Source organism: Populus alba, chromosome 16, assembly GCF_005239225.2.
Source record: "Populus alba chromosome 16, ASM523922v2, whole genome shotgun sequence".
Taxonomy (NCBI): Eukaryota; Viridiplantae; Streptophyta; class Magnoliopsida; order Malpighiales; family Salicaceae; genus Populus; species Populus alba.
In genome coordinates this window covers 5001-30416 of record NC_133299.1, presented here as the reverse complement: position 1 = coordinate 30416, position 25416 = coordinate 5001, and the positions used below count along the sequence as shown (strand labels likewise).

Below are 25416 nucleotides of genomic sequence, written 5' to 3'. Positions count from 1 at the left end.
AAGCAGTATTGTATTTCATTTGTTTTTCACCCATGATCGGTTCATTTACTCTTTGGTTTGTTTCCTTTCCTTTCTTTAATTATTGTTAATCGGGACCTTCTTTCCTTTAATTATTATTATTGGGAACTCTCATTATTACCCATCAATTAATTACTACTATTCAAATCATCATTACAGTCTAGTATTTTTTTAGTTATTTTTTAAAATATTTTTTATTTATATTTTAAAATAATATTTATTTTATTTTTTAAAAATTATTTTTAACATTAATATATCAAGATAACCTTAAAATCAAAAAAATATTAATTTTAAAAAATATTAAGTTAAATTTTTTAAAAAATACATTTTAAAACAAAGAAACAATCAGCCGCATCCTTTCCAAGTTCACCTTTCTTTGATTTCCTTGTGTCTAAAAGAAGAAATCAGTTAATTGAAGCTTCAACCCAAGGTTGTTAAATCGTGATTTTAACATGACACGGAAAGCCGCCTACAAACTCGGATCGTAAAAACAGATCGTAAAATCGTAAAATCATAAGGAATTTTAAAATACATTAAAAAAAATTCATACTTCAAATAAAAATTCATACATAGTTCAAACACCTTAAAAAACATACTTCAAATAAAAATTCATACATATTTCAAGCCTTCAAATAAAAATTTTCAAAAATCTTAAAATACATGGTTCAAATAAAAGTCATACATAATTTAAAATAACTTTTCATTAACCAATAATTAACAAACTTAAAACAAACAATTTGTTGGGGTGTCATGTAAACTAAAACCAGCTTCATTCCCTTCATCTTCCTCATCATTCCTCAAGCATTCATCAATATCATTAGCATCAAGAGGATTATTAGTATCACTACTAGTACCAACACCAATATTATGAACATTAGTGCTACTACTAGTACCAACACCAATATCATCAATTTGAATATCCAAATCATCTTCAATACCATGACTTTCCATTTCAACATCATTAGGAATTTCTTCTTCATCACCATTTTGTCTTCGTGTTGCACTGTCAATAGCACCAAGCAAATCAAAGTTTGGATGTTTTTATCCCTCGATTATCCAATCATCATCAGATGAAAGATCATCTTCTATACCAAAATCATCAGCTTGCTTTTTGACTTAGTTATCATTCAATTTCAGATTGCACATTACAAATACCAAGTCATTCATTTTTTTTCTGGTGCAAATGATTTCTTCGTTTTGTATGAACCTAAATAAACAATTTAAATTTATAAGATTTTTATCAAATATTTCAATATTTAAAATAAAAAACAAAAAAAAACTCACCATTTCAAATGCACTCCAATTACGCTCACATCCAGATGAAGTACAAGTCAAACTTAGAACTCGGATTGCAAACCTTTGTAATTCTGGACATTCATCCCCATAAGAATCCCATCATTGAGCTGGAGTTTTTTTATCTCTTGTTGTCTTGGCAGTGTCAATGCCAAACAACCCTTTTGCATCCTTGAATGATTCAAGTTGTAAGTTAATTTTGCACATTTCATTTGCATTAGGCACCATCCTCTCTAAGCATTGATATAATCCAATTTTAATGTTGGCACTAACCTTAAAATTGAGATTATAATGATAATGAAGATTCAAATAATAAGCTGCTACATGTAAAGGTCTATGGAGTTGAAGTTCTCATCTTGCATCAACAATATTCCATATAGGTATATAACTATATATAAAAAAAAAAAAACAATAAAAATATCATTACAATATAGGAATATCTCAATTGGAAAACATTCATATTAATAGATGACAACATTTGAAATAAATATTAGCAAAATATATACCTTTTTTTCATAGAACCAAAATTCACTTGTATCTTCTCTTTTGCTTCATCCATTACTTTATATATAAAACTCATAGCTGGTTTCTCATCTAAATCAACTAATCGAAGCACTTTAATTAGAGGATATGTTGCCTTAATACATATAGTGACATCATGCCAAAACCTGCTGTCCAAAACACAATTTTGAATTCGTTTCCCTTCTTCTTTTCTTGCAAACCTACATGAACTCCACTGGTTGGAAGTAAACATAGTCATCAGCTGAATTTTATGATCATTCAAACATCCTAGATTCAAATATGCAGTAGCAAACCGAGTGGCAGCAGGCCTAATCAAATCCCTTCCTTTCGTAAAATGCCTTAGCATAGAAATAAGAATGGTTCTTGAATAAATATATGAGGTGATTCTCCTCCCCTTAGCAATAGTTACTTGATGAACTTCTAACTTCTTCTCAAAATCTTCTAATATCAAGTCAATACAATGGGCAACACATGGTGTCCAAAACAAACTCTTTTTTTTTTCATTAATAATTGTCCCGCTGCCTTATAATTTGCAGCATTATCGGTGACTACTTGGACAACATTTTCCTCCCCAATCCTCTCCACAATGGCATCTAACATCTTAAATACCTTATCAGCAGTCTTAGACATATTAGAAGTATCCACCGATGATAAAAAAAAAAAAAATCCCTTTAGGACTATTAACCAAAAAATTACAAATACAACGTTTTTTTTTATCTGTCCATCCATCAGACATTATTGAACAACCTGTTTTTTTCCATTCTAGCTTGTACTCCTCAAGCAATTTCATTGTTTGATCCACTTCTTGCTTCAAATACTTCTCTCTAATATCATAGTAGGATGGAGGCTTGAAACCTGGCTCATGTTTTGCAACCATTTCAAGTGTCTTAATAAACTCAGGGTTTTTTACACAATTAAATGGAATTGCACTAGTGTAGAAAAATCTAGCAATTTGTCGGCATGCTTCTTCTCTAATATTCTTTTTTAGCAATTGATTTAGAGTTGTTTGTGTACTTCCACTCCCACTAGCTACTCTATTTCCTTTATCCTTGGAGCTAATTTCTTTTATTTCATCATCATCATCATCATCATCATCATCTTTTCAGTTGCCTCAAGACTTTTCACTAAAACACCCAAAATCATCTGCTTAACATTTTCTGGCACTTGCTGACATGGCTCAACATCCTTACGAGTGCAAGCCAAATGCTGTTTGAAACGAAATATATCTCCACTAATAATTTTTTGGCAATACTTGCACAAAACTTTTCTAGAATTTTTATCAATATCTATACTATGCTGCCATCCCATATCAAGCCTATTACCAGAAGCATTTTTTTCTAGATGCCATAAGTTTAATAATTCAAAGATCAACTCAATGAACCCTGCAATCAATCTAAACATTTTATGATTATAATTAATTTTGTTATAAAACATCTAACTATAAAAAAAAAATAAAAAAAAAAAAAAAACTAATACTGCATTCAAAAACTAATACTGAATTCATAAACATTTTAGATACTAAACATCCAGCTATCAAAAAAGAATTACCATAATACTGAATTTAAAAACTAATTAAAATCAGTAAACAAACCATTTTCAAAATCAGAACCCAGTTTTCTGTCAAACCATTCACAGTCACAGACAAATCCATTCACAGTCACAGACTTTGTTTTCAAAATCAGAACCCAGTTATATTCTTCTTCAATTCGGGATGACATGAAAATGCCTCGCTAATCGCTACCTTGAAATTAAATATTAAATTGTTTAATCCAAAGTTCAACCACAAAATCGATAATAAATGAGTGGTAGTTTTTATCAAAACAAATGCACATACTCAAACCATTCATAGACCCATTCATAAACAATTAGCAAACCCATTCATTCACAAATGACAGACCCATTCATAAATAATTAGCAAACGCTGCAAACCCATTCACAAAATTGTTTCGGTGAGCAACCCATTCACAGATGACAGACCCATCAATTCAAACAAATTCAAACAGTTGTGTAAAGACTGGGATTCACTAACATTAACATCAGACTAAGAAACGGACAGGGACAAAAAACGTCGTGACCAACTAACCATTCACAGATAATGAATTTTTGCAGGAGGGAGGCGAAACAAGATAAACAGTGTAACTTACCTCGTGAAGACTGGAGAGAAGTCGTTGACCGTTGTTGTTGTGTGGACGCTGATTCTCATAGTGGCTGGTGCAAAGAACGTCGTCGATGATGGAATAATAAAAAAGCTGAGGGGAGAGGGCTGTTCGACGGTGGTTGATTGTTGGTTGAGAGCAAGAGATTAAAAGAGTAAAAGACTGAGACTGAGTCATGGGGAATGTGAAATTTGGGATTTTCAATTTAGGGATTTTGAATCTTTGATGTTCTGAGAAGTGAGAACGTGACTTGTGAACGTGAAGAGAAGAGAGAAGACTGATTCGGTGAATTAAGTTAATTGCATTTGATATGTTAAGCCAGTAGGAAGACAACACCTAGCAGCAACACTGAAGGTTTATTCCTTGCGGGTAAAATCGTTCAATCAATGGTGAAATCATGATTTCACCCGATTTTAACGATTTTACTGATTTCCGAGTTTTATGAGCAATTTAGCACATGAAGCCTATATTAACTTGTAAAAACATACGATTTTACGAGTTAAATCACGATTTTAACAACCTTGCTTCGACCTATAGTTTTAATTCTTATTTTGGAGGGGGATCCATTTTCATTCATTTCATATTTAAATGGACAAGAAGAAAAATTACCGTAATTATAACAAATCCCAAGAGTTTTTTTCATGCAACGCAATCCTCCTTTCAAGTTATTTTTATTTATTTGGTGGCTGCTATAAATTAATATATCAGTGAGAATACTAAATGCGATTGAATCAAGTATGCCCATTGTCAAATACAGTTCAATTAGTAGAGAACTAAGCCCATGCCATACAACACTGGACCGCAGAAAAAAAAAAGAAGGTATAATTCTTGTGACATCTACAATCCCACGTATGTTTCCTATTATACCATAGCAGACAGGTATGGTGCGAATGTGGCAAGATGCATAACTGCAGTTCACCCTCCCGTCTAATTGAGTGCCACTGGTCTGCAGCCGTCTGTAAATTATCTACAAAGTTGATTGCTTATAGCATCATGTGTTCCTCAACTAATACTGCTGAAAGTCAGTTATGGCCAAGGAAACCCCTTCCCCTGGAACTGGGCATCGGGTCATCTGTCATGCACCCCCAAAACAGTGAAACTTGTATCATTACAATGTAATGAAAATCTGAAATATTCACTTAAGTAGCAAATATAAATAATGTTATTCATAAGGAAAGCCAAGCAATTCTTCATCAAAACATGATCCTTCTAATTTTAATAAACCACACTAACACGAGAAAAGCAATCGAGAAACTTGTGAAAATCTCCATTCTATAAAATTAAATGAGAAGACAGGGACAAGATCGTATCCGATGAGGCTCAAGGGAGAACCCTGGATTAAGTAACATTCTGGTGATAATCAATCTTACCATGTTCTTCTTCATCATCTCCATTCTGACTCGTGAAGAACGGGGTGAGGTAATTCCTGTCTAACGCTGTAAATGAAGCAGTGCTGCAGGGGGGAAAAGATAAAAAGAAGAGCTCAAAACAGAAGTCCCAAAGAAAGCCAAATAACCAAATATGATGATGTCAAATTCTAGGATTTACCTCTTGTGAAACTCTTTAAGTTTCATCTTCAGCCTGTTCCCTGACGTGGCATCCTCATTGTAAGAGGGAGCAACGTAACCATTATTTCCATCCAAACTCTGAAAGCAGAAAATGGACATACATTATTTACAATTCACTAATCAACATGAGGGTGGAAAGTGTCCTGGCTCAAGTATAGGACCCCATCAAATTGAGCTGTTCATAGAAGCTGTGTAATGACTGGAGGCAAGGCTATACTGAGCTTGTTGTAGAATACAAAGTGTGGCGTTAGAGCATTCCACATCTAGACTCACAAATATTAATAGGCCCAAATGCATTGCAACACTTAGAAGCTATCGGTTGCTTGCTCAAAAAGAGTTCGAGGCTAATGGACCTAACTTCTCATGGGAAGCTATTTTGATTGCACATGCACCTTAATTTTTTGGATAAATATGTAGAGGGAGCCTAAGAGGTCTTTTTTAAGGGAGAGTTCAAGGGGAGCTGCTCCCTATTATTTCAGAAGGTTGGATTAGAACTCTTTACATCTGTATTCAATTTTCTCTCTAATATACTAACAGAATCTTTAGATTCTCCGTCTTATAAACTAGCCCTTTGTTCTTGCATATATGTCACACCCCCTCAATGCACTTTAAGTTGTGTTATGTGATGAAAAATTTTGAGAGAAAATGTTATCAGGTTAAAATTTGAGTGTAGTGTTAAAAGTGTAAAAAAAGGTTGAGGGGTGTAGTGTTGAGGATGTTTGCTAGGAGGTAGAAATATGATGGATAATAATGGGTCTAAAAAAAGATAAAATCAATATTTAAATTAAATATAACTGTTAAAAATTAAATAACATATATTTGTGGTCTAGAATTGATGGGGCAAAAAAAGAAAAGAAAAGAATAGAATATTGTTAACATTTAACCCCTTTTTTAGACTAGTAACATATCTTTGGCAGTACTTACTTCACTTAAGGGGCCATCATGGTCATCACCAACAACTTGCAAAGTTTCGAGCACAGTCCCTGTCGATCCTCCAATTAAAAGCACCTGTAAGATTGTTTAGAATAGCCAAAAGAATGAGTTTCAAGCATACAATCCATATACGAGTCTTACATGGAATATAGGTTCATGGAAGAAAATAGTAGATTTACTTTCAGATATCAGCTTCTTTTTTCTTTTCTTTTTTGTAAATAGGTGTTTAAAATATAGCAGTTAAATTATTGTTGACTTTATTTAAATCTCAAGTGAATGGGAGCCTTTCTTTTTTATTGAATTATAGTCTATAATAGATTATGGATTGTTCTTCACTCTACCTAAACAGATCCTTTACAAGCACAACATTAGAGATAGAAACTTGGAATGCAGTCTTTGTAAACTTCAGAATCTCTTTAGCAGTGGGACTTCTTTTTCTTTGAAGATAAAAAAAAATCATTAATGCCTTCCATTAAACTTTGAGACTTGAAATAAAATATAAATTAGCCCTTTGGTACATCTCACAAGTTACAGGAATTATTATACACACTTGAACAACCCTAAATGATTCCCTTGCTTTTGTTTACCTCTCAATTTTTAAGAATAGAGACCCACGTGATTCTCTTATTCCTCTTACAATGAAACCCTAAAAATTTTACAAGTTTAGCCCACATGCATTGATGGTGATAATGCCTGATAAGTATTAAGGCTATCATAATGCCATGCGTGACTTTAGCTATGGTCCATCATGTAGAAAACTTGTTCACAAAAACCCCAGAGTCACCTCCCGCCAGAAAAATCAAGTAAGAAGACATAAGAAGAAAATGTATAGAACACACTCGCAGAGAAAAGGAAGGGTGCAAAGCATGAAAAGGAACCAGTGGAAGAAGCCCGACTGATGACAAAAGACTTGATTGTTTTTTTCTTTCCAAAGAAGGTAGCTAGTCACCTTACTACAGTTTAAATAGTTTGTACTTTCTAGTAAACTCATATCTGAGTTCTAGTATCCAGCTGAAAGATGAGCTCATGCACTATAGAATGGTATGCTATAATTTGTCCTCAAGTTTTCATCAGAATGAATTGAAGAAGAAAAAAACAGAAAGTCGGATTTTATTAGAGTGAGCTTGCCTACCGTCAACACAACTATGGCAGTGGTTGCAGTGAATATAGTCTGGCCATGTCCTTCTGGAAGATCATGAACCGATTGTAGCGCAAGGGCAAAAGCCATGGCCCCTCGAAGTCCTACTCACACCAGTGATTCATTAAACCTAACAAAAATTAAAAATAGAGAGGATTTATGGAATCAGAGAATACTGCTCTTCCTACCACTGTACCAAAGCGCTTTCTGATGTTTAACAGGTATTTGACGTGGTGCAGGTCGAACCAAATTGACTAAATATGCACAAGAAAAGACATTTGCTGCCCTACAAAAAAAATTGCATAACCAATTACAGTTCCAAGAGACAGGATAGCATGTACAGCAGGGTTTCGTAAACATTTATGCCAGAAAAAGGAGACTAAAAGGCATCAGATTGATAAGATAACAGAGGTAGAATGATCAGCATCTTTATTTGAGGTGAAAGCAAATGCAGCATTCATACCTTGCAACTCCAATAAATATCTGAGATGGTCATAAAGTTAAGGAATAACAAAACAAACTGTTACTTTAAAAGAGATGCTCCAACTTAGATTTTTGATGAATCAAACAAGGATACAATTGAGAAAAAAATAAATCCAACATGGGACCAACTATGCTGTTCCATTGCAATATCGAATCCCATGTATATAAATCTGCAAATTAGGCATACAAGTCAATCAGGTGCCATATAGGAGGAAAATAGAAGTAATTCAACCACTCAATATGGGAAAGATAACAAATATTCCCTTACACAAATGTCTCAGCTAGTGATGATATCAGGTGGAAAAATGCAGAAACAAATCGCTGTGAATTTTCTGACAAATTTGAGTAGGTATAATGCTTCATGACCTAGAAGGCAAAAAAATACAAATGTATTTCCATGTCTATGCTCCAACAATCATAATTCGTTGTATGGTAAATATATTTAAATGTCCACTTACAATTCCAGTGAACAATATGGACACTATACCAGTGAGGCCAAGACCTTCTGCAAGCATGTACCTAGAATGAAAGTTTAATATTAAATTGCACCAAAATCTAGCATGAGGAAACATGATACTGAACATGAAAGAGAGCGAAGAATCAAGCTTACGAAAAATATGGAAAAAGGACAAAAAGGCAGCATTCCAAGTTTTGCAGACTGAAAAGAGAATGACATATCAATTTTAATCAGGATTTTTATGTAACTCAGTAAATCAAACAAAACATACATAATTATATATAAAGAAATACTCACTTGTCAATATCCAAACCAGCATACTTGAAAAGGTTCAAGGAATTAAGGTTTGACAATACATTTGAGCATGCAAAAGTTGACAGATTAAAAGCACTTGCTTCACAAACACAAAGACATGTGTGCGCAAAGATAGAACGAAAAGGATATCAATGCAGAAATAAATCCAACTCCCACACCTGGAACGAAGTATGTAGGGCATTGTTAGTAATGTTGATGTGAACATAAAAGTTCAGATGACATGGTAATATCAAAATCAGAAAAACAAGAAAAACCAGAACTGATGAAAAATCATTTCAAGGAAAGAAACTTGTTATTGTGATATCAGTAATGCAGATATTGGCTGTATTTTGATAAGAGAAATAATGCACATAATGAAAGACCCAATAAAGAACCTGCAAGCATCTTCTTAGAAAGTTGGTTAACTGTGAGTTTGAAATAAGAGGCACCCTGTGGAGTGTTCTAAAGTGGGTACTTTTTTGCAGTCGGCAAATATTTGTATTTCAAATTTTAAATGTAAGATCACAAAAATTATGTTTTTCTGATGCAGTGTGATGAATGCATTTTATGAGACCAACCTGCAGACAATGAGCCAACAAAGGTTTCAAGAAACCTAAAGATCACCATGAAGAAATTCTGTCCAGGTGCATGACTTTTTAACGAGGACATTGTTCTGCATAGCAAAATACTGCTTAATTTAAAGCAGTTCATAGACTATTTTTTCTGCTGAAATCAAATGCACAAGCTTTGAGTACCTGTACAAGGATATTGCCATCTACCAGTTGGACAGCATGCAAAAGAGAGCCACAGAATCCAGTAAATACAGGCTTGAGCAAAAAATTTAAACTACAATTGCATAGCAATAAAAACTTACAGCATCATTCAAGACAGATTCTCCAAACACCAAAGCATAGAGGTTTGTATCTATGCCAAGTTCCTGCAAAGAGCATCAAACATAGACGTTAATTCAAATATCAAGGGAAATGACAGAGAGAATCAAATTTGAAAGTTAGACACAGATTTCATGGCATTCAGCTCATATTTCAAAAATTAGAACATTAAAGTGAGATAGTGGACAAACTCTATGTGTAAAGTGAGATAATGGGATTCTCTCTCTCTCTCTCTCTGTAAAGCATTTTAGAACAGTTATCAAAACACATACACCAGATCTCTATACACATATCAAAAGTTACCTCAAGCACTTGAGCAGTCATCAAAATCAAGAAAAACTTGAAGCCTTTGAATCATAAGCATTACAATTTTAATTGAATTTTCTTTGCTCCTTTTCACACAAGGAATGGTGCCATCTTACCTCTTACCTCTTAGAAATACCCTGGATATTCTCAAGTAAGCATGCAAGTCAGGCCATGCATCAAGCCCATCAAACATGTTCTTCGGTTAAAGGAAACCAAAAGATGGTCTCTTCCAAATAGACACGGATACTATTGAAATGTTAAAAATTTAACTCAACTGAGCCCTAATCCAAATAGTTGACAACATTTTTTTTTTGTCACCAGGGAGGCTCAGACCTGAGCTTGATGGAAGATAAATACAGAACTGAGCTTGATGGAAGATAAATACAGAACACCAATTGCGCTAGAGCTCATTGGCAGTTGGCAGTCGATCCCAAGTGTTCCTTTTCTCTATCCTGCTCAATTTAAGGCCATATTTATTTTAAGATGTTCAAAAATATAATCATCTCATATTTCCAGCCAAGTCAATTTTGGTTAACTCTTATTCTTTTTACTCTTTCAGCTAAAGTACAATCACTTTTTCTCCATCACCGTAAAGGTCTATGACACATACAGCAAAACCATCTTTTTTGTAACCTCTACTTTTCTGGCATTTATGCTGTACTCAACCTTTTTCAAATACAACACAGGTATAGTACTGTTTGCAGTTCCATCACAATAGTTTAATGTGACCTGTGATTTCTGTATCACCCAATATTCTATGACAAAGTATAGTTATCGTATTGCTATCCAATGAAAAATCAACTTCAACCTTCATGATCAATCCACCATTTCATCCAACCAGCTGCAATTCTATGATTAATATTTTTCTCATCCTATCCTTCCTTAGAATCATAAATCCAGGACTCAAAAAATGATTGTTATTAGGTATTTCTTAACAATCTGTTTTGCCATATCTCCATCTTAACAATCTGTTTTGCCATATCTCCATCCTGGATTTTTCAAATTTGCTTCTGTTTTAATAATCATAAAATTTCCAAATAATGTTATTATTTGAATCCACAAGTAGATACAAAATTATTGAACCTGTTCTATTCAAGCTTCCCTTGGCAACAGGCGGCTACCCATGTACATATTCCAGGAACTTTGGTCCTGATCAGATGTTTATCTATCACAATTCAACATTCATTTCTACCACCTGGTTTTTATTGTATTAGTGCAAAAATGTCCAATCTCTTGCCATCGGAAATGGCATGATACCAAAAACTAGGAAATAGAAGAAGAAGACAAAAAAATGCCAAATACGGAATGAGATAAAACGTGTAGGATACCAATAATGCATTTTGTCAACATCTTCTTGTACTGTATTATGTAACATGATGATTGTATTAATCAATTTTCTCATTTCAGTTACATAAGATGACTAAAACTTTAAAATGTTGATTCCAATACCGCATGAATTCTTTAGCTTAACCATGCAATGGATAGACAGACAGATAAGTGACACTGAACACACCTGGAATATGGACAGAACAGTAACAGGATCGGTTGCTGATATAAGAGCACCAAACATCAGACATTCAACAAATGGAAGTCTGTAAGTGAGGTAAATAAGACCGCCAAGGTAACTGAAGGAGAAAACAGTTAGAAGAGGTGTCAACGAAGGAATATGCATAATTTTCGGGCAAGGAAAGGTATTGATTGGGAAAAACAGAAATACTTACACTAGAACACCTGTAACAACAGAAGCTATAAAAGTTCCTAATATGGAAAATGTGACAATGGCTCCAAAGTTAGAGAAGAATGGTTTCTGCAAAGAGCAAAAAACTGAGTGATCATCTAAATTCGGTGCATAAAACATAAGCATCTCAATTTGAAAAATAAAATAAAATGGAGCAAGTGACATACAGGTGATAGACTGAATCCTGACTGAGTAGAACAAAAAAAATGTTAAGGAATATAAGGAGATGATATCATAGAAAGGAAAGACAAAGAAATAAAACCCGTGTTGGTTAGTAAGGATATAATATGATGGGAGGTAGCAAGAAAAGGAAGAAAAACTCCTCATGGAAATTAAACCATGCCCTGTAGGGAAAAGAAGAAGAAGAACACCAGTTATTAAGGATGGATGGATTTATGATCATCAACTTTCTGGGAAAGGAGAAATAGGAAAATGAACCTGATGCTTGTTTCAGTGTTAGAGATGTTAGCGAGTGCACCAACAATTAAACCTGGAGGGGACGGACCAACAAAAATTCTATCAGCTAAGCTAATATGATTTCACTTGATTTGATAAAGACAGATTTGGAGTAATAAATAGATTAAAATACCAATGAGAAGAGAAGCGCTGGCCTCAGGCAGGTAATAGAATCTGTGACGACGAAGAACATGACCAAGGACGAAGGAGAGGACGAGCATCATGATCTGGAGGAGTATGCCAACTCCTGCTGCTTGCTGCTCCTTTCCTGGATGAGATTGCGAATCTCCTCCTCCAGCCGGTGATATCTGCATTTGCAGCAATTCCTCCACTACAGTCGACATTTATTTTACTTTAAACCCTAACCCTATGCCCGCTCCTGTTGATATTAGGATCTTTCTCTTTGTCGATACCTATCTATCTATCTAATTTTGATTTTCAAAACTCTCGGTAAGCCATCAGTCTTTCTCCTCTCACCGAAGTCGTCGAGTCCATCTTTTATTCAGTTCATTGCCCTGTCTTCTTTATTTTTATTTTTCCCACTCCTTAATTTTCGGAAAAAAATTCATATTAACCCTGACGTTTCTTTTAACTCTGGAAATTATCCCATTTGAAGAGGATTTGATCGAAATTTACCCTGTATTTGTAAATTCTATTCGATTCAACCCAACTTAACTACCTTGCATTAAATTGCTAGATAAATATCAACTAAATTTTTTCAAAAATATTTAAGTAATTTCAAAATTCAACGTTTTTCAATAAAATAAATTATTTTTATTTTTTCTTGAAGAATAAAATTAATATTTTTAAGAACATAACTTCAAGAATTTTAACAAGTAGTAGAATTTTAAAGGCATGAACTCATGAAAAATTCTAAAAATGTTTATAAAAAATATAAGCTTTTGATAATTTTCAAGAAATTAAAAATCTAAATTTTTAGAAGATGAAATTTTGCAAAACGCTTCACCATTAAAATGTTTGATGAAATAAAAATTACTTTGGGGTTTTAGAATTTTGATTTTCGAGTTAAAAGTTTTAGAATTGAGACCAAGAAAGAAAAACATTTAAATGAGTTGAGTTCAAACAAACAAACATGTTTAATGTCAGAGCCATCTCAATCCTCATCAAAACTAATTAATATGAATTGTTCATTTAACCTTCTTTATTTTTTTTAATTTTTTTTTGAGCAAGTACGATAGTTTTTGGGTTTGACATATATTTGCATTGTTATTATTTTTAAATAAAATATTTTTTACAATAACACTATAAATAGCATATAGTAAAACTATACCTTAATATTCCGATAATTAATTTCTTTCTTTTTAATTTTTTTCTTTTAAGATATTTTTAATTTTATTTTTTTTCTCTTTAAATTCTTTTTCTTTTTTCTTATTGAATTTTTTTTAATATTGTAAAAAGGAAATAAATTGATGTGACTCTTTTTATATTGTACAAAAGTTGGGTGATGATAATTGTTTTTTCATTTCAGGTTGGGTTGAATTTTCTTATTAAAGCATGTTCGTTTTTGTATTTCAAAAATGCTTTTAAAAAAATTTAAATATTTTTTAATTTTTTTATTTACTTCAAATTAATATTTTTTTATGTATTATTTTTTAAAATATTTAAAAATATATATGTGTGGGTCAATAACAAATTTATTTCAAATGTAAAAAAAATATTAAGTGTAATTTTAAATGTCTTGGGTGTGGTTGTGAAGTCAGACCCAATATCCTTTGGTCCGGCTATAAAGGCTAACCCAATGCTGTTGGGTTTGGTAGTCAACAAGAAAAATATCAAAAAATAATAATTTGAATTGAAAAAAAAATTCAAAGTTTTTTGAAACGCAAAAAAAAAAATGCTTTGATAAAGAAATCCAACCCAACCTCAAATAAAAAAAATATATTATCACTCAACTTTTGTATAATATAAAAAAAAGTCCCATCAAATTTTTTTCTCTTTATCGTATGAAAAAAAATAAAAAGGAAAAAAAATTAAATTAAAAAGATCTTAAAAGAAAAAAGGTTATGGAGCTAGACCAATAGCACTATGTCTAACTACAAAACCAGACTCAATCTCAAATGGGTCTGGCTCGATATCCAGACCTAATCTCTTTGGCTATAGTTGTCAAACCAAACCCAACACCTTTTAGAAGTGATTTTGGTTTGACTTGGAAGTCAGACTCAATAGATTTTTGCACAAAATACACAAAAAACAGCGTCCCTTAGCAACACTTTTTGACTAAAAAATAGCAAAGGTAGCGCCCTTATAGCGCTATAGTGTCATCTACAATACAAACACTTTATTTCTATAGTCTACAATACAATAAGTGTATGTCCATAGTAAATATACAATGTTTTTCTCATGCCTTTTAAAATATAGTATAATAATGTGAGCTTATGCATGTGTTTGATTTTAAATTGTATTTTTAACGGGTCATTGTTAAGCATAATAGTGGTAAAATCTCTTTATTAGCACATATATTATAACATCTCATTATGACAAAACATAATATGCATGATAATCATCATAACAAAAGTATGAATTTTTTATTATTATTATTATTCTAGAATCATTTGGTGGCTGACAAAATTTCTGCTGAAATATGCAATAGGGTTTCCTTTATAATTAAGCATACCAAGTTATAGATTGTTCCCTGTCTTTCAAGGCTTTCATAACCACACCAGTTATTCATCCAATTTCATTACTCAAAATCTTTTAATAATTCATAGTTCGGTCACTTTTCTGCATTTAGGTCACATACATTCCCAGCAGTAGAATGTCAAACATACAATAGATTAAAAGAAGAATTATTAATAGTTATGTGTAATTTATCTAAGATATACACGTACAAGTATAGATATAATTGCAGATAAAATTGTTCAACTTAAAAAAAGGAATATACATAGAGATCATTGTTTTTTTTTTTTTTTCTGAGTTATCATTCTACTTGAAAACATACGTTAAAGGACTCTAATACATAGGATATTTAAGTGAAATAATAATGTTGCAAAAAAGGAGTTAATGATTTAGATTACAAGATCTATTACATGCACAACAAAAGATTTTTGAAGCCCCGAAGTCCTTTTGTCTTCTAGTTATTTGGTTCGCCAATGTATAAAGGTCCTATAACAAGATTTAATTAAGCAAGATTTTTAGATTTTAAGGAAAATTAGTCATCTCTTCTAAGAGTATCGAAAGTGAAAATTCACATCCTCTCATGGTATGTTAAGGAAATTCCCTCACATTTAATAGTCATATCCCTTATAACAACCATGTAACATCTAAATACATTAGGATATAAGTTTTTAGTCATACAAGATCAAATTTCCAAAATCCATGTATTGGAGGTAACTTAAAACTTATCGTTCTTCAACACCACGTAAATGAATGCCAACATTCAATTCTAACATTGACCTTCACCCTATGCAAAGGCAAGTTCCCATTCCAATGGTTTTCCACAGCTTCGGAAACATATCCAACATCGTCTTTCATTTATCACGAAGACAACCTAAATTCAACGATTTTCATGATTTCGGGAGTAATCCCAACATTGGCTTTTGCTCATCATGAAAGCGACCCAAATTCAAGGGTTCCTGTTATTATAGAAACAAGTCTAACATTGACTTTCGCTTACTGCGAAAGCAACCCAAATTCAATGGTTCCATCATTTTGAAAACAAGTTCAACATTGGCTTTCGCTCACTACAAAAGCAACCCAAACTCAATGGTTTGTTTATGAGTCTAAAATTTCTAGCACATCATACATCTTATGGGATTTTCTATATTGTTATTTTTAACATGTATGCACAACTAGTTTTAAAGATGCATTCCTCCCTTCATATTTTTATTTGGCCGAAGGCTTGTAAGCTTTAACTTGGTCTTTTTGTTCTTGTTTTAATTAAGGACATCATCACACTCCTGCTCATCTTTATTCCCTTTCCCATCTCTTCTTAAACATATCTAGATAAATCCTCAATAACTCAATCCTAGGGTTGTGATTTTTTGCATATAACTTACCCAAAACATTTTGAAATTATTCTAGGAAGGTTGTAGGTTTGTCTGAGTTATGTCTTTTGCCCCTTGAAAGCTCCTTCCTCTTTTTGGTTATGATTTGAAAAAAATAAGTTTTAAAAAAGTGCGATTAGTTGTGGTTAGTAAAAATTATGGTTGAAGTTTATGTGTAGCAAAAAACATGCATAAAATGTTTGGTTGTTGTGTTTAAGAGTATGGTTGCGGTTGCTTTTCAAAGTGTTTTTTTCTTAAAAATGCATTAAACTAATATATTTTTTAATTTTTTTAAAAATTATTTTGATATCAGTACATCAAAATAATCTAAAAACACCAAAAAAATATTAATTTGAAGCAAAGAAGAAAATAAATTTTTTTTAATTTTTTTCAAAAATGCTTTTGAAATGTAAAAACAAACAAGGATGAATTTGAGTTAAAAAAGTATGTAAAAATTGCTTCACAAAAACTATATTTCAAACTCATTTTTTTAGTGGGCCCCGTAATATAAAATGCAGTTTGGTGTGTTACAAAACACCTTGTTGCGTTTGTTTTACTGCAAATGCAAAAGCTAGCGGAAAACAAGTGCAACTTTGATGTTTCGACTTCTTTTCCTTTTCACCCTTGTTGTCACCAACTCTTCTTTCCCCTTTTTATCTCTTTGTTTAGTCTCTTGATGTTAAATCTTTACTCTTCATCCTTGTTGTCTCTTGATGCCAAGTTTACATGGATCTGGTATTATGCCTGACTCACATTGCATGGGTTTAGCAAATTACCTCACTAACAATAATAATAATAATCATACTAATAATAAAAACAAGAATAACAATAACAATAATAAAAAAAACTATAATAACAAGACTAATAAGAATATGAATAAGAATAAAAAAAAGAATAATCATACTAATAATAACAATAATGCAAATAATAATAATAATAACAATAAAAAAAACAACAACAACAATAATTACAACAACCATGCCAGATTCAAACTGTTTGGGTCTGGCAAGCATGCTTGATTTACATGCCAAACCCACATTTACTTGGGTATGGAGAGCATGCCTTACTCAAGTTTAGTTGGATCTAACATACGTTTACTTGAGTTGACATCATGCCAGACCCAAGTTTTTATAAGTTTGATAATATGCTTGAGCCAAAGTTCACTAACAATAACAACAACAAGAATATGAATGATAACAATAATCATACTAATAATAACAATAATAATAATAATAATAATACTAATAACAATAACAACAACCATGTCAAACACAAGCACCTTAAGTATGATAAACCATGCCTAACCTTAGTTCTTGACCCCAATTTACTTGGATTTGGCTAATGCATGACCCGACTTCACTATTAATACAACAATAATAATCATACTGATAATAATAATAATAAGAAGAATAATAAGAATAGTAACAAATATAATAGTAATGATAAGAAAAAGAATAACAACAACACCAATAATAAGAACAAGAACAAGAATATTAATAATAATCATACTAACAACAACAACAACAACAATAACAACAACCATACTAGATCCAAATACCTTAAGTCAGACAAACCATACGAGACCCGGGGACTTAGATTTAGTAAGCATTTATGATCTAAGTACTTGAGTCTAGCATGCATGCCTAACCCAAGATAGGAAAAATACCTGACCCAAGTTCTCTAATAATAATAGTAATCATAATAATAATAAAAACAAGAATAACAATAATAATAATAGTAGTAATAATCATACCAATATTACTAAAAATAATAATAATAAAAACAACAACAATAATCATACTAATACCAATAACAATAATAATAATCATACCAACACTACTAAAAATAATAAAAAAAGCAACAACAATAATAAATAAAATAATAATAATAATAATAATAATAATAAGAAAAATAACAATAATATTAACAACAACAATAATAATAACAACAATAACAATTATAACAACAAAAACAATAATAGTAATACTAACAACAATAATAATAACCATGCCATACCCAAGCACCTTGGGTTTGCCCAACATCCTCGACCCGCGTCTACTTGGATATGGCAATATGCTTGTCTCATATTTATTTGGGTTCGGCAACATTTTTTTATTTAGGTTTACTATCAATAACAACAACAATCATACAAACAATAACAATATCAATAACAACAATTATGTCAGACCCACGTTATTTGGATTAGACAAACATGCATGACCTAAGTTTACCAATAATAATAATAATAACAACAACAACAATAATAATAACATTTTAATAATACTAAAAATAACAACAACAACAATTGAGCATGACATGCTTGTTGGAATAAGATGCTTAGACCATGCATGATTAGTAGATTAAAGACTTAAGTTTATTTTTTTGTTTTAAAAATATTTTTTTAAAAAATATTTTTTTTATTTCAAATTAATATTTTTTTTAATATTTTTAAATTATTTTAATATACTAATATCAAAACTAATTTTTTAAAATTAAAAGTATATTTTTAAAAAAGAAATGCCCCTTAGTTACCGGATCCGAGTTCGCTGGTCTCTGGTACTGTGACAGACCGGTAAAGCAGAAAGGTTGAAGCAGTCCCTCCCTCCCTCCCCTCTTCAATTGCAAAAACTTGATTGAAGAAGCAAGCAAAGGAAGCAAGCATGTTTGCCCCACAAACCCAAAGAGAAGAAACGTTTCGAAATCTGGGTGAAGGCATACATTATGCGACTCCAATCACCCCCCTGACGAGGAAGACAAGCGAATTGGATCTGGTACGGGGTGTTGTTCAAATGATGCAAGGTCTGTCCAGTTCGCTCTTCTACTGGGACCAAAGTGGGCAGTGTTTTTGTGTTGCCAATGTTGGGATTTATGTCACTCACCTTTCCCACTCAACCCTTCACAACCTTCTATCTCGCTTCACCTACGCTGCCACTTGCTTGCAACTCGTCCATCTTCGTCTCAATCTTCCACACTCTTATTGTGCTCTTCCGACTTTGAGGGCATTTGCCTCTGTCGCTTCTCACTGCCTTCTGGTACCTACTACATTTTTTTTCTTTACTTCTTTTTTTAATTAATCGGATTGATTGAATATTATTCTTGTATCTGTTTATTTTATTTTATTCTAGAGGATGAGAGATGTTGCTTTGAAGGAAGAAATGAAGATGTGCCATTCTAACGAACAAGAAGATTTTGGAAACGAATTTACTCCTACTTTATTGGGATTGTCTAGTTCTTTATCAAGGTTCCTCTCCTCTCCCCTCCTCTCCAGCATTCCTGGATTCTTTTTTCGTGTATTTGATTGGAAATAGGAAATGGTTTCGTTATGTTATTCCGATTACTCCATGCTTGCTGCTTGCTACTATGAGTTTGTTTCATTTACTGATGAATTTTGTTGATATTAGTCTCTGCTCAGCTGCTGAATATTTATTTCAAATTGTCCATGGAGCCATCCCCCAAGTGTGTTTTGAGCCTAATTCATCTGTTCCACCTGTTGAAATTGCTGTTCATATCCTTGACTATCTTTACACGAAACTGGATCAAGTTTGTCTCGTGCAAGGTGGTGAGGTTGGGACTATTTTCTATCATACAACCAACCAATTTTATTTTATTTTTTTTGTAATTTCTCGTGAGTTCTTCTGGTTTACACCATTCGTTTTCAAATGCAAAATTTCTGTTAATTCCAGGTGGAAGAGTATCTCATGCTACTCAATATGTTTGTGGGGAGTATAGTACCCTATATTGAAGGTCTCGATTCATGGCTTTTTGAAGGAACACTTGACGATCCTTTTGAAGAGGTAATTTAGGTTCAAACCTTTTGTTATATACCAAACTCTGAATTCTAAAATGGTTTCATTTAATTAGTAGTTTCCTGTGCTGGAAAATCATCTATTTTATTCGCACTCTATGGAATAATATTTTTTTTTCAATGTAAATTTCTTTACTGAAGATCCTGTGAGAGCTGGTCTTCTTTAACTCTTTGCTGATTTTTTTTTGGGAACTTCTTTTTCGGTTTCTGCAACTGTTTGGATCAGTGTGTATTTACTTGTAATGAACGATTATACTTCTCTCAACTTATCCTATAAAGGTACCGGAAGAGTTAAACAATGGCTGTATAAAGTAACTTGCTCTTTGCAGATGTTCTTTTATGCAAACAGGGCAATCTCGGTTGATAAGTCTGAGTTCTGGGAGAAGAGCTATCAGTTGAGACGATTACAGTGCAGGAAGTTAGATATTAATTCTTCCATACCTTTATCAAATAACAAGACAGGAATGGGTGAAAAAGATTCTATTCTGTTTTCTGAGTTCAAAAAAGGAAAAGAGCTTAACGTAAAGGAACTTCTAGTGTGTCCTTTGTTTATTAAGGAAATTTCTAAGTCAATTGTCTCTGCTGGAAAATCATTGCAGCTGATCCGCCATGTTCCTATTTCATTCTCAATGATGTTTGAAAAAAGGAGACATACCGATATTAATGTTTTTGGAGGTTCTAGTGATGATAGTGGTTTAAGCATTCGCCGACAGACCTTTGCAGGGTTAACCTTGTCGGAGATTTTTTGTGTATCAGTAGCAGGTCTTATAGGCCACGGTGATCATATTTTCAGATACTTCTTGCAAAATGAGCAAAGTAAATCAAAGAGCGCTGCTCCTTTGGTGTCTGCCATAATCAGAAAGGAGGAGAACAAAGATGATGAAGGCTTGCACAAGTTCTTGATTAATACATTACTGCAGAGAAAGGTGATTGATTTAGAATGTGCACACAATTTTGGGATTGATTTTTCTGATATGGAGGAAGAGCACATGAAAATTGGTGCTGTGGATGAATTTCCCCTACAGGGAACATTCTTTCCAGAAAATCCAGCTATCACTGCATGTCAAAGTTTGCTTGACAAGAGTAGAGATTCCTGGAAAATGTTGAACTTATCTAAAAATTTCTACCTACCTCCTTTGAATGATGAGGTCTTACGACAGGCCATATTTGGTGGAGAAAATGGGCCAGTTTCTGCTGTCAAAGGAACAGACTATGCCTTTGGTTTTCAATTTGGTGTACCTGATTATGATGATTCACAGAATGACACCAAACTGTTGGAAGTCTTGTTTCCTTTTCCCACTGTTCTTCCTTCTTTTCAGGTAATTCTTGATTGATTATCTCTTTAGAGAGAATTCCTGAGGAGTGCTTTGAGTTTTACATGTAATTTTGAAACAGGATGATAAACGTATGTCAGAGCTTTTGCCTTTCCAAAAAAATAGCACCCTTATTTCAAGAGTTCTTAGCTGGTTTCAAAGTGTTGAACCAAGAACAACTCCACTTCCAGTGGCTATTATACAGGAATGCCTAACTTTCTACATTAAGAAACAGGTAGCTTCTTGAACCCATTCTATGGAACTTTGATTTCTTATTGTGCCAAGTTCGTTGTTGATGTACTCAAAATCTTTTAATTATTTTATGTCATAGGTGGATTATATTGGTGGGCTCATTTTGTCAAAATTAATGAATGAATGGAGATTGATGGATGAACTTGCAGTATTGCGTGCCATATACTTGTTAGGTTCAGGTATCTTATAAGATATAACCTCTCGGCTCTTGCTCACGTTGGGTGCCAGGCATCTGAAGTTTTTCTAACATGTTTGTTGATGTGTTGCTATCTTTAGGTGATTTACTGCAGCACTTTTTGACTGTGATTTTTGGTAAGCTGGACAAAGGAGAAACTTGGGATGATGATTTTGAGTTAAACACTATATTGCAGGTGATCGATTTAAATGATCCATCATGTCATAAAGAATGTTTGTAGTTCTACTATGATTATTATTTATGGAGATTTGTTGCTGTATTTCTCTTGATATGGGGTTTTTCGCTGCAACACTAATTATACAGAACCCCTAAGCAAATATTCATGCTGTCCGTGTGTTAAATTCTCTAGCTTTTTGTATCATGTTAGTGAATTTCCATTATTGACCACAGGAGTCCATTCGGAACTCTGCTGATGGCACACTGCTAAGTGCTCCAGATTCTTTGGTTGTTTCCATCACCAAGAATCATGGTTTTGACAGTGATGAGCTACCTAATACACCTACCCTTTCCTCAACTCCTCGTAAAAGTCATCTGCACAACTTTGGCATAGATGTCCTTGATTCACTGAAATTCACATACAAGGTTTGTTATGCAGTTGATTAGACTTGAATGATTCTTAAAAATCCAGGTACTCATGTTCAATGTGTGACAGGTCTCTTGGCCACTTGAACTTATTGCTAATACAGAATCAATCAAGAAGTACAACCAAGTATGTCTCTTCACTTTGCTTCTATTGAAGTTTTCATCCAGTTTCCCTTTTCTTTTATTGATTGTCTGGTGTAGGTAATGGGGTTCCTGTTGAAGGTGAAGCGTGCAAAATTTGCTCTAGATAAAGCTCGGAGATGGATGTGGAAGGTTCTTTTTTTTTTTATCATTATTTTTCTTACATGTTATCCTGGATATGGTTATTCATTTATTGATGAAAGCAGATAGCTCTAGTCTCCAGACAAGGAAATATATAGTTTCAAAGGCCATGAATACAATGTCATTGTTACTGTCTTACAACTGGGTTATTGTTCTGACCTTTTCCAGGGTAGAGGTAATGCGACAAATAGCCGCAAGCATCACTGGTTAGTGGAACAGAAACTCCTACATTTTGTGGATGCCTTTCATCAGTATGTCATGGACAGGGTGAGAATCTTCTCAATGCCTGGGTGAATTTACAATCAATAAACATGGAAAAACATATTTGAAATTAGAACAGTTTGGGGTTTTGAGATATTGACTGCCACACATGGTTACACTGTTAAATTTTGTTATTTCTCAAATTTTCTCATGAAGAGCTTTGCATTCTGCATCAGTCCAGGATTTGTGCTTCAAACCGAGACCTTGCAGTATCAGAACTTGACTACAGAAGCTTAAAATAAAATTTGTGAGGGATAGAACTATCTTCGGATTCCCTTCCTAGGACATAGTTGGGAAGATAACTGGATGTGGGTGATGCCCCTTATTTTCTAATTGGAATTCGACATGCTGGCAGTTTTGTAATGTACTTTAATCATTGCTTCAGTTAGGGGCCTGCGTCTTTATTTTGTGTTTTAGATGATAAAACTCATTGTTGCTGCAATGATATTGTCTTTATATTTTGGCATGACCATACATGCAGACATAGCATTCTATGTATTGCTTTTTAATTTCTTCAGTTTATATGCTGGCTTCTGCTGCAGAGTCATATTAACTTAATACTGTATTTTTCATTTGGCCAACTCAAAGATAGTTTTTGCCTTACTTCAGATTGGTTCTGTAAGTTTTCTGCTACCATTTTCTTCTTATCAACTCCAGGGACTGGAAGGTGTTAGGAGACAATGTGGGAAATAAAAAAAGAAGTATTATTTACTCAGTGGCATTTTGTATTGTTTAAAGAAAATGTTCAGATGGCTTAAACTCATCACATGGTTTGCATTCTACTTTAGCATTCGAGATTCAAAGTGGTGTTCATTGTACTCTATCGAAGTCTATGTGATGTTGAAATGACAATACTCAAGTATCACAGGAAATAACTGCATTACATACACATCACGCATTTCAGTGAGGGGCTCATTGAAATGCTTGTTTATTGAGAGCTGTTGATTGATTATGCTTAAACCTTTTCTGCATTGAAGTTTAGAAAAGGTCTCTGATTAGGATTTGGTTTGCAGGTATATCACAGCGCATGGCGTGAACTCTGTGAAGGTATGGCAGCAGCTGGGTCTCTGGATGAAGTAATTGAAGTACATGAGGCCTATTTACTATCAATTCAGCGACAGTGCTTCGTGGTTCCAGATAAGCTGGTGTTTAATTTATCTCTCTTCCTTTTTGAGTTTGCAATCTATTCACATGCTTGGATCTTCTTTTAAGTCAGTTATCATTGTGAAGAAGGCTAGTGTAGTCGAGGGTGTGTTCATTTATGATATAATGGAAAAGGAATTACTAGTTTTCAACTTCTCTTCTTGTTCGCAGTATTACATCTAATTGTAAAATATGCATAGTAGACAAAGATCATATGCTTATATGGGACAGGGTAGTACTAAAGATATAAAGAAAAATAGAGCAGATAAAAAAAATAAAAAAAGTAATTCCCTATAGGAGAGGGATAAACTGAGAAGAAATAGAAAAGAGAAAGTTGGATAATATTGTTAAATTCAATTATCAGTAGTCTGCGTAAATTATAGAAAAGATGCTCTTAAATAGGCACCAAAACCCTAATAGCATCCTTTTTAAAAAGAAAGTCAATAACAGAAATTAAGAGGAAGTCCCAACCGACTTAAACAGCTAAAATAAAAAAGTATTAAAACATCCTTTTCCGCAAACTGGTTCTCCATCACACGCATTTCCATATCTTCTAACTCTGTTTATATATATATATATATATATAATTACTGTTTTCTTTTGCACTCAGTGGGCCTTGATTGCTAGCCGAATCAACAGCGTCCTTGGACTAGCTCTGGATTTCTACTCCATACAGCAGACATTAAGTAGCAGTGGAGCAGCTTCTGCAATGAAGGCTAGATGTGAAATGGAAGTGGAACGGATTGAAAAACAATTTGATGATTGCATTGCTTTTCTCCTCAGAGTATTTTTCTCTGCCCCCCCTTTTTTTTTTATCAAATATCTTAATCTGACTGCTATTCTATAGATCCTAGATCCTTGTGCTATTGTTTTCCTCTTCGTATCTCACTTATGGTTGCTACAAGTATGGCACGTGTGTGCATATGTGCCATAGATGTATGCTTTCATGTATCTAGTTCCATACTTGAGGTTATGAGAGAAGACAATGCATGTTTAATTTTTCTTGAAGATGAAAATGTGAAAACAAGAGCTGTTTCTGACCGTGCAGGTCTTATCTTTGAAACTCAATGTGGGTAACTTCCCTCATTTGGCTGATTTGGTTACCAGAATTAACTACAACCATTTCTACATGTCTGATAATGGAAACTTGATGACTGCCACTGGCTCTGAGATAGTGACTTCAAGACTTGGGAAGACCTTCGGATGAAATTAGGTTGGGATTGATTCAGATTGCAGATGCTTCTACCATGGGATGTGATGTCTGAATGTATGCATTTGTGTACATAATGTGAAAATAACTTTAAATACAACTATAAACGTATACAC

At 33.2% G+C, this 25416-nt stretch overlaps 2 protein-coding genes across 2 annotated transcripts in view; one reads left to right on the top strand and one right to left on the bottom strand.

Annotated features, from left to right (window-relative positions):
* Positions 1-4696: 4696 nt before the first annotated feature.
* On the bottom strand, positions 4697-12775 carry LOC118036642 (sodium/hydrogen exchanger 6). Its single transcript, XM_035042408.2, has 22 exons — positions 12386-12775; positions 12235-12286; positions 12081-12140; positions 11964-11988; positions 11780-11865; positions 11572-11683; positions 9737-9799; positions 9618-9637; positions 9441-9535; positions 9013-9041; positions 8866-8897; positions 8722-8769; positions 8570-8630; positions 8380-8477; positions 8206-8281; positions 8092-8111; positions 7817-7914; positions 7623-7732; positions 6482-6565; positions 5538-5635; positions 5360-5442; positions 4697-5061 (listed from the first exon to the last, which is right to left on the bottom strand). The coding sequence occupies exons 1-22, from the start codon at positions 12594-12596 to the stop codon at positions 5012-5014; spliced, it is 1611 nt and encodes a 536-aa protein (XP_034898299.1). The 5' UTR covers positions 12597-12775; the 3' UTR covers positions 4697-5011.
* A 6003-nt stretch (positions 12776-18778) lies between these two features.
* LOC118036644 (uncharacterized) overlaps positions 18779-25416 on the top strand; it is a 6842-nt gene continuing 204 nt past the window's right edge. The window contains exons 1-15 of the mRNA XM_035042409.2: positions 18779-19288; positions 19382-19497; positions 19658-19820; positions 19940-20050; positions 20391-21380; positions 21457-21609; positions 21706-21805; positions 21903-21997; positions 22213-22404; positions 22475-22531; positions 22606-22677; positions 22855-22953; positions 23961-24092; positions 24701-24874; positions 25139-25416. The exon at positions 25139-25416 is cut by the window's right edge and continues 204 nt beyond it. Coding sequence (XP_034898300.1) covers positions 18917-19288; positions 19382-19497; positions 19658-19820; positions 19940-20050; positions 20391-21380; positions 21457-21609; positions 21706-21805; positions 21903-21997; positions 22213-22404; positions 22475-22531; positions 22606-22677; positions 22855-22953; positions 23961-24092; positions 24701-24874; positions 25139-25297 — 2985 coding nt within the window. The 5' untranslated portion in view covers positions 18779-18916 and the 3' untranslated portion in view covers positions 25298-25416. The remainder of the gene's footprint in view (positions 19289-19381; positions 19498-19657; positions 19821-19939; positions 20051-20390; positions 21381-21456; positions 21610-21705; positions 21806-21902; positions 21998-22212; positions 22405-22474; positions 22532-22605; positions 22678-22854; positions 22954-23960; positions 24093-24700; positions 24875-25138) is intronic.